The sequence below is a fragment of the Jatropha curcas genome, chromosome 2, assembly GCF_041381405.1.
Source record: "Jatropha curcas cultivar XTBG-Jc1 chromosome 2, XTBG_Jcur_1.0, whole genome shotgun sequence".
NCBI lineage: Eukaryota > Viridiplantae > Streptophyta > Magnoliopsida > Malpighiales > Euphorbiaceae > Jatropha > Jatropha curcas.
The window spans coordinates 5,877,806-5,888,321 of record NC_143152.1 but is presented as its reverse complement, the minus strand read 5'-3'; the positions used below and the strand labels follow the sequence as shown (position 1 = coordinate 5,888,321).

Here is a 10,516-nt window from a genome sequence, read left to right as displayed (position 1 = left end):
AATAATGTATTTGTAATAAAAATGTATATTAAAAAATGGGTAATAGAAAACAATAAATATTATTTTCTTTTAGAAAAGAAATAAAAATTATCATTTGAAATAAATGAGTAAAGGAAAGCTCATTTATATAAATTTTATTTATTATATGAATGATCTAATTTTTTAAACAAATGATAATAAATTTTTTTTTGATTTTTTTAATTTAAAAATATTTAAATCTATTTCAGTTTAACAGCTAGAAAAATGGTTATGATTTTTCTTTTCGTACAAGTATTGAATTTTATACTGTATTAATTAATAAAATATAAATAAAAAAAAGTTAAAATAAAAAAAAGATTTATAGGGAGCCAAACAAGCCCCTAACTGAGCCAAATCGTTCATTGGGAATAGCCTCCTTTCAAACCCGGGGTACATTCGTCCCATTACAAATCCACTTTCTAATAAATCAACATATTTAATTTATTTAAAAACAAGATAAAATAAAATTTAATAAAATATCTCCGCTCCGATTGCTTGTACCTTTCGTTTTAAAACTTGTACCCTGCCCATCTTTTCCATTGTCGAAGAACCACCTTCTCTTCTTAAAGAACATACCTCGTCTCCTCGCCGTCATTAAAACTCCTTATTTATGATCGTTTCTTCTCTTCAACAAAGCCAATCAAAATTAGGGCTACAGAAAATCCTAAATCAACAGTTATTGACCCGGGTTCAAACGGATCCCTCTAAGTCCGATCCAAAACTATGTCTGACGCCGATAAACCACCGACCGTACAATCACGGTCGACGACCCTGCCAGTCGAGGTGCGATCGGTTTGGGCTGATAATCTTGAATCCGAATTTAAGCTGATCCGATCGTTAATCGATAGGTACCCGTTAATATCAATGGATACGGAGTTCCCTGGCATTGTAGTCCGGCCTACTGCCGAAGATCCATACAATCGGTATCGTGATCCTAACGCGCACTACTTGAATCTCAAGGCTAATGTTGATATGTTGAATTTGATCCAAGTCGGTCTGACGATCGCTGATGATGAAGGTAATCTGCCACATCCTGGCACGAATAGTTGTTGTATTTGGGAATTCAATTTCCGTGATTTTGATGCCTCGCGCGATGCTCACGCGCATGACTCGGTTGAAATGTTGAGAAGCCAAGGCATCGATTTTGAGAAGAACCGGCAGTTTGGTATCGACTCAGTTAAATTCGCTGAACTCATGATGTCTTCAGGCCTTGTCTTGAATGACTCGGTGAGTTGGGTAGCGTTTCACGGCGCTTATGATTTCGGTTACTTGGTAAAGTGTTTGACTCAGCGAGTTTTACCGGTGGAATTAACGGAGTTTCTTGGCATAGTAAGGTTGTTCTTTGGGGCTAGGGTTTATGATGTGAAGCATTTGATTCGATTTTGCGATCTTTATGGTGGGTTGGATCGGGTTGGCAAGGCCCTGGGTGTAGAGCGGGTTATAGGGAAGAAGCATCAGGCTGGGTCTGATAGCTTGTTGACACTGCATGCGTTTCAGAAAATAAAAGAGAAGCACTTCAAGAATGAATATGAAGAAAAACTAGACAAGTACGCGGATGTTTTATATGGTTTAGAGGTGTTTTCTTAATTTGATTGGCTCTTAATTGAATGTAGATTTTATCTTCTTTCTGTCTTAGAAAGCAAGTTTCCTTGTATACATTTGGGGTTTTAACAAATATTAATAGTAGTCGTTAATTAAATTCTTTAAGTTAATCTACGTCTTTTCTATGAACTCTGTTATTTTTAATGTTTTGTTGATGTGCTTGAAATGCATGTGCTCACTCTTGACATTAAGTGCAGATTTTACCCATAAAAATTTGGGCTCTAATTGTGGGAATAAGTGGACTTATAAGTTCAAAGTATCAGATGCCAGTGTTTGCATGTAGAATAACTTCTGAAAAAGTTTAAAGAATCAGATGCATTGTTTGCATATAGTTTAGCGATACTGATAGTCTTCTGCTGCCTTGATGGTGAAGCAGGCAATGCTTATCTGTCACCAAATGTACTTCTAGAGAATTGGAAGTGTCAATTCTAGATGCATGCATTGTTTTATGTACTGTTGTATTAAACAATGGTGGCATGTGGCTGGTGGCCTCTAATATCTAAGTCATTTCCTTATTGGTTTATTGTTCTGCATATGCTTTATCCACCAATTTTGATATTGCATTTTGAGCTTTGGATAGTGATATGCCTGAAATCAATATTCTGGTTTTGCTGAAGGCTGAAAGATGCAAAACATTTTTCATAGCTTCAATTTTCAAAGCTATTAATATCATCATAAATCTTTTTTTCCCCTCCAAGACACCAGCATTCCTTATGCTGGTACTGGCTCCAAATACTTCCATATATTCATTGAAATTACTTAAATTTCATTTGAACTTGAGATGATTGTGATTGGAATAGCATTGTTGATGACCAGAAGCTTGAGAAAAGCATTTTCTTAACTGCATCTTCTGAAAGATGAGGATTCACTTCTGCAAGGAGCAGAGATGAGAATTAGTTACATTTGATTTCTATGCTGATTGCTTGTTGCAATTTTGCAATTTGTTGATTCAGGATTCTTCACATAAGTGATCCTTATGTCAGGGTGAGGGTTCTTGGGCCTTCACTCTCTGAATCAGGAATCCATTGTCTAAGATCAAACAATTGTCGTGCACTTTTTTTCCCCCCTTTTTTGGTGGTTGGGGGGTGGGGATTTCATCCTTTATGCTACATATTTGCAATTATCTGTGTTGGTAAATGCCGTCTTCACTTGGATTGTAGCTGACAGGTACATAACTGGATTCATCTTGTATTGACTAGAGGTCTTCTCTTAGTATCCATTTGGCTTGCTTGCTTTTTGTTTTTTACTTCTCTTGGAAGTCCACTTTATGAATTTCGATTCCTTTAGAAAGGAAATGTGCTAGTATGAATATATTTCATAAGTATATGAAACTTGCCTCAGGAAAAAGAAAGAAAGTTTATGCAAATGAATGAATGCTATCACGCGGAGAAGTTATCTAATAAAAAATTTTTAGTTGTACATTTAATGTTTTGCTTTTTTAAATGTTGCCTTTTGCTTCTAGAATAGAAAAAGGTAAAAAAGCAAGTGAGCTGAATGGCTACTTAATAAATGATGTTGGTGTTAGAAGTTTCTATGATTTATATCTTAGCAGAATGTTGTGAAGTTACACTCGCATGGCTTGTGGAAAGCAAAGTTCATTTTTGTCAAGTTTTATTCTAGCATTCCTTGATTGTTTATGTATTTATTCAGTGACTTCTGGATTTGACAGGCTGGCACAGATTCCTTTTTGTTCAAGTTTCTTTGTTTTCTTGTTCTGAAAACAGTATTTTCTTGTTGAATGAAGGAAGATATAAAGATAGTCTTTTATTGTGGCAATTTGATAATTTGTTTGAATTGAAGTAGTTGTATGTGCACTTCTCATTAAGTGCAGAACTGCGAACTGTTGGACTTAAACTTTTGTGTAATAACTGTTAGAACACTTGAACTTCGAAATTTGAGAAATCTGATGCAGTTTGGTGCTTATTGTAATTTTGTAGAACTTTGGGAGATCAGGTTTTAAGAAAGAGGGTGCGTTTGTTTTGCAAAGTGCTATTAGTTAAGGGATGGAAATTTTGCAACCAGAACTATTGAATTGATGTTTTTCATACATAGAAATGGAGGGTAAAGGATGGAAGAATGTGAATATATATTAGCGTTGATTGAACTGATTTGTATGATGAGCAGTTGATATAGGCACTTAAGTGCTAAAATTTCCTACAATGTGGGAAAGAAGTTATATCTGTCAATATTTTATATGCAATAAGATTGTGAATAAATGGAATATTGAATTACTAGCTGCATATTGCTATGGAACAGACGAAGTTCTGTCCTTCATTTTTTTTTTCCTATTAATATATTTTTTAGGCACATTTGTAGGCTATTTCTGACTGTCCAATGCTTTAATTTATTGTCAATTGCTACATCGAATGACGTTATGAGGGTGTTATTGTTATTTCTGCTCATTATCCAGTTCCATCATAAATGCTTCAAACATAGGATGGGGAGAGTGATCTGCCTTGTCCTACATGCACCATGCCATAAGTGCTTGTCTAGTCTTGTAATGTTCTATCTTATATGCCTTTTGCTGTGTTTTCTAGCCCCTCGCCAAAGGTAGCTTAATGTTACTGAGATCTTTACATGAATTGTGACCAAGAACTTGTGTGCCAAATTTGTTGGTATGCAACTGTCAGTTTTGATGTTGACTTTGTCTAGGACTATGTTGCAACTCATTGTATGTCCCATAATATGTCTCATCCAAAACATATTTAACCTCAATCTATTTCTCCTCCACAGATGTTCTTGTAGAAGTAAATTCATGATGGGAAATTAATGCTATTTCATTTGAGAAAATATATGCAGCAAGATAAGTGAGAATGCGGCAGCTAGGGCTCTTTATTTGCTTCACCATCGCCGAATTTAATTCTTGTGTCAGTTTCCATTCCAACTTTGATTTCTCAGGACCAGCTTACTCTAAGCATGCTTTTCATATGGAATTGGGAATTACCTTTAACGCTGATTCATTAGCTATGTCAAACTACTGGATAAATTGAAAAGGAGTGCTTAATGAAAAGGTGGGAGATATTAGTTCTTTGAGTACCTCAAAAAAGGTCTTACTACCAGCTTTATAGAATGCTTCACAGGGGTTGTTTCCTGGCAATTCTGAAGTTTAGACTAAAGATAGAATGTGTTTGAATTGTTGATTTCAACAGGAAACCATCATTCAAATCAAGATTTTATTCAGCAATATGAATTTTGACTGAACATGAATTACTTTTTGATTGTTGTATGACTGATTTGTCAATGTCTTCTACTGCCAGTATATTACTGTATCTTCCTTTGTCAACTGGAAACTCACGTAATGGTGGTGTGTAGCCACATTAATTGAGATGCAATTTGTTTTGGAAAGGAATATGGCAACAGCACTCCCATTTGCCAAAAGAATTCCTTCACTACTTTGATGATAACGTTATGCCAGGATATCTTTCAGCACTGTCTGTCTTGAGAAATTTGGAACTTCGGAAATCAGTACTAAATATCATGTGTTTTTGTTTAAGTCCCTATTTTTTGTTTTATGTAGTTGAACCTCTGCTATCTAAGTCCTTCTTTTAGTGATATCCCATAATATTCACTTGCAATTTGTATGTCACATTAATCTTCAAATGATCTGATTTAAATGAAGCTGTTTTTCTGTTAGCTAAATCAGAAAAAATGAAAACCTGTGTTTCATTGTTAAAACTCCTTTTCTTTCATCCAAAAGAAGGAAAACCTTCTAGAGGGCATCTTTGATTGTTAAAGCTATTAACAGAACTATATAAACTTTTTTTTTTCATCTGCATATTTGGTTTTTCACTTCAGATGAGCAGGACTGGAATTCCATTGTTGGTGAGAATGAGTTTGACAGCAGCATATGTCTTACACCTTTACTGCATCTTTAAAAGTCCAGGATTTGCCGATTTGGTAGAAGGAGCTGATGATATAATTAATTTTGTTTTATTTCATTTCATTGTCAGTGGCTCCAATGTCATAACAGATTGGTAATTGGGGATTCTCCATAGAAGTGCTCCTTTTGGCTGCTCCAAGGTGGGAATTCTCTGGTTCTTTAATTTTGGATCCATCATTCAAGGTCAAACAATTGCTCTCTTATTGTGATTTTTGGGTGGATATGGGCCAGCTGCTGGTGTTCTGCCAACTGTATGCCATGATCTTTTCCCTATGAATGCAAACTTCACTTGGATTGTCGCTGATAGGGAAATAATAGAGTTCAACTTGCATTGGTTAAGAGTGCACTTTTAATTAATAATGTTAGTGCTGTTGCATATGCGCCTGGCCTCTTGAATGGCTTGTGCAAAATCTATGTTTATAATTCTTAAAGTTGTATTTTGCTGCCTTGAAACAATTGCTTGTTCTTGCTTTAAATTATTTCTTTTGATGGTTGATTTGGCTGAAAGTTTTTGGGTTCAGGTTTCTTTTGTTTTTGGAGTTCTGAGAATATTTTCAGGTCCAGCGAAGGAATTTGGAGAGGTTGCATTTTGATGTAGTGATTTTAGTTAGATTCTATCATGGTGAGTATTTTTCTCCATGGGGTTTGGTATTTTTTATTATCTTGCTTTGATGCTATAATTCATGAATTAGGTATTAATATATTATTGTGGACACTCATGTCATGTTTTACTTATATAAGTTCAGTTATTTGTTTACTTTTAAACTCATATCTTGGGATCATGCTCAACTGTCCTTGTCTGTTCCAGTTGCATGATATGTGTTCCATTAGTGAGTTAAGGCGAATTGAAGTGTTATTTTTAGGGGGTTATGGCATACTTTTAGCTCCTCTCCTTCTTGTTCGCTGTTGAGTTGAGGTAAAGGAATTGGTAGTTCACTTTTAATCTGCAGGAGATTAGACTTTGTTCTATACATTTATGCTAATGGTTAATGAAGCCAAATAGGGTAATATATCTAATCAGAGAGCAAGAGATGTAATGTCAACTAACCTGCAATTATGCATACCTACAGCTATTCAACTTGTGCCTCAAAAGTGGGCTCTTGAATATCTCAAATTCTCAATCGACAATAATAATTAAGGCAAACTGAGAGTTAATTCTGAAAATTAATGGATCTTTGTCCAGATAACTGGAAGTTGAATTCCTGATTAGTAATTACAATCACTTGTTCCCAATATTTGGTTTTCATTTGCGGTACCAGATATTTGAGTCTATTAGGAACAGGATGACAGCATCACTAAGAAAAAGTAAGTAAATGACCCTTGATTATGAACTTCCAAAGTGGGACAATAATAGCAATGTGGATCCAGTATATTTAGGGGCCTTTTTCATGATAGACAATTTTGATGTTGGTTCCCTTTCATTATCAGTAAAATTGAAAAAGAAAATTGTATTGGCAGTTTGAAGGTTAGTACGGTTAGATTTACCTGGTGCTCTCTTTGTTAATGGTTTGTATCATTTTCTTGCGGTTGTTTTTGTTTTCTTATTTAGTTCCATCTTTCTTTTGTGTTTTGATGTAAAATGTTAAAGGTCAAGTCAATGGAAAGCTTGAGCTCATATGAGTAGTTGCTTCCAATTGTTTGATTTTCAATAATTTGAACTGGTGACCATTTAATGTAATGGTAAAAATATTGAAGCAATATGAACTCAAGCTTGTTTTTCAGAAACTGCTACCGATTTCCCATGATGAAAAGAATGCCTCGATTGTGATTTTGGATGCTTTTGAGATAGGGTAAATTGGTAACTTAATGGTTTTTAATTTTCTTTTCCACCATATGTCAATGTAATATCAAGTTATAGTATCAGGAGTAAGATTCTATGTTGCTGCTACATCCACAGTCTGCATATTATTTAAGTGACTGATCAAATTACCACTTTGAAAGAAAACAGATTCAGAAAGGCACTGTGGATCTGTTTTTGGAAAGTGACTTCTTCCTTGTTCTGATAGGTTCCACCAGTCAAAATTTGTGTCGAGTCTTTTTCTGTCATTCTGTTTCACATTTTGGTTTCTGGATAGTGTCTGATTTAGTAGTAATAACCATCAATTATATTTGAAATCATTTGCTGTCAACCCAGATTTCTGAATCAGCGATTGCTACGCATTTGAAGCAGCCAACCATTGAACACATTAATTGGTGCTCGTCAATATGATTTTTCTCTGGATCATAGACAGCTTCCAAATACATCGTAAGCTAAACCCGTCTGACGAATAACCAACCTGCAATGATCTCATTGGTTTGGCTGCATTTTTATGCTTGCCTGCGAGCTTCTTCCTTTTACTTGTTTCTGCAAAAGTTCTTGTGTTTCTTTGTATCTGGATTTCTTGGGTACAGCAATAGTGATGCTGAAAGAAATTAAAAGATATTTATATTTTTGCTTCTCATTGACGGTTGATTGATTTATGTCTACAGTGAAGTAGCCATATTATGTTTACTGCAATTAGTTACTCTTAGAAGACGTGTAAGCAGTTGTATGATTATAGTATCACATGGAATGTGTGCAGACTGCTAATTCTTCCCCCAATTCTTGACTTTCTGTATTCAGGTATCAAAGAAAGCAAGTATCCTTAGCTTCCTCAATTTGTGCTCCTAAGGCGGGTGTGGTTTGACTTAAGTAAAGTCCTGGTTTACTTTGAGTGGCTGCCAAATAATTCTGCTGGCAAAAAAAATCAGTGGCTGTTGCTTGTTGCTGATATCTACCAATATCTTCCAATTATTGGGTCAGGTGAGTAGGTCTGCCCACCATGCTATTTCCTCGGTCTTTGTTCAGGAACATATGATTAGATTGTTGGCATGTGCAAAACCTGCATCTCCGATTGAATTGATAATTGTTCATGAACATTGTGATGCCCTTCCTCTTTAAAAAGGAAAAAAAAAAGATAAGAATTAGTAAATGAGGAGTGTAATGGAATTTCAAAGACAAAGGAAAATAGAAACCAAAACAACAGTCCACTTAGTGCCATTTTATCAAGCTTTTAATAGAAAGTAATTAGCAGTTGAATAATTAACTATTGGAATTAGGAGTTGGATTAAGAAAAAGGAGACAGAACAATCTAATATTTACCATAGCTAGCTTATCTTTATCGAAAACCCCAACTTATTTATATAATTATATTGTCATATAGTTTATATATGAATGTATAAGTTGCTCTAGTATCTTAGGTATGCGCAAATGATGAATCTTGTGAGTACATACATTCATCTCATTGAGATTTTTGACTATTTAAAAAAGGAATGGAAAAGCTGCAAGCAGTTAGCTAAATGTAGTTGCTTAACTAAATGAAGAAACTCTAAGAAAATGACATCTTCAATTTCCATGGCAACATTCATATTTGTCTATATTCTTTAAACAGACTATTGGGGTATGAAACTTAATATTACAAGGTGATTGGCTCAGATCATGTTCATTAAGGTCCGGTATTTACAAGCAATGACAGAAGTACTCAAGGCCAATCGTCACTACTGGATCAGAAAGAAAGGCGAGTATTTTCGCTGAATTTTGTTCAAGTTAGGATTAGTACATAGTGGAATAGCACACATCATGGTCCCCTGTATAGATGGTGCAACAGATAAGGTCTAGGTCCCATACCTCACTTTCCCATATAGAAGACAATAAGACAATAATGTTAAAGACAATAATGTTGGTTGGGTATATGAATTAGATTTCTTTGTTTTGCCTAGTTTAGAGCTATATCTTGATATCAAACTAGTTGAGGTCACTTAAATAGAGTGGTAATAATATAGCGCGCGCGCACACACACACACACACATATATATATATATATATATATATATAGAGAGAGAGAGAGAGAGAGAGAGAGAGAGAGAGATTGGTTGACTGTGATTTTTCATACTTATTCAACTGGGTGCCATTCCTTTTATGGATTAGTTTCCTGTATTCTATTAGTTTAGGGATGCATCTTTAGAAAAATCTAAGGCCATTAAATATTTATTCTATCAAGTCTTACTCTCTTGTTTTCTTATCTCCTAAAATGAAGCTGCCATAATAAGGTATTTTGGTTTATGACTAACATATTCAAACAATCTCAGGCTACTCTCTTTTTTCAGCTTTCCCTATTCTCAAGTGAACACCTGAATAGAAACTTTGGATTCAATTTGGTATTTTGCTTTCTTGATGAAATAAAGAAAAGGGATAAAAGAAGACATTATTTAGGAGCCACAAAATTGTTTGTGATAGAAACTGTTGGGTGGCCATGTGCTGTAACCTTACACCTATGATTTTGATTGTGACTAACTATTTATTGCTTCTTAATTGGATATCTGTATGGATATAGGGATTTTCCAAAAAAAAAAAAAAAAAGAAAGAAAAAAAAAGTTTTCAGGGACCACCATTTATAATGAATGGGACATTAGTTTATATATGATATTTATATTTCTTGGAGTGATAAATGCTAAATTTGGATTTAATTTTTTATTGGATGTATAGTTTGGTTCAAAATTATTTTTTAATTGATTTAGGATGTACAATTTAAGTTTATAAACATATATATTTTTTAATTTTTGATAAAAAATAATTAAATATTAACTATTTATTTTTATAATAATTAATTGTTGAAAAAAAATTCAAAAATAGAAATAGTTTTTTAAAAATATTTATATTATTTTTTATCAGGAGGAGTTAAAATTGATTATAAACTCAAAATTGATATTTTAAATTGATCTAAAAGTTAATTTTGGATAAAATTTTAAATATTTAGTAAATATTCAAAAATCAAGTTGAACAATGGTTTTTTATTTTTAAGTTGAAGAGTACAAGAAAGGGCCCACCAGCGCAGGTGGTAGATATGACAAATTCTTATGTCAGGCAAGCAGTGATTGAGAGCAGAACTCTGAATTGAAATGAAGATTATTTTATTTTCTTGAATTCTGTTTTACTACATTTTGGATGCTGCCATGGCTTTTACTGAACATTATATTATATTTGTTTCCATAACCATT

General features: G+C 34.0%; 1 protein-coding gene across 1 annotated transcript; it reads left to right on the top strand.

Moving 5' to 3' along the window:
* The first annotated feature begins 521 nt into the window (after positions 1-521).
* Positions 522-1,730, top strand: LOC105635844 (putative CCR4-associated factor 1 homolog 11). The gene has a single exon (XM_012218969.4). It carries the CDS (start codon positions 742-744, stop codon positions 1,603-1,605), a length of 864 nt encoding a protein of 287 aa, XP_012074359.1. The 5' UTR covers positions 522-741; the 3' UTR covers positions 1,606-1,730.
* Positions 1,731-10,516: the final 8,786 nt, after the last annotated feature.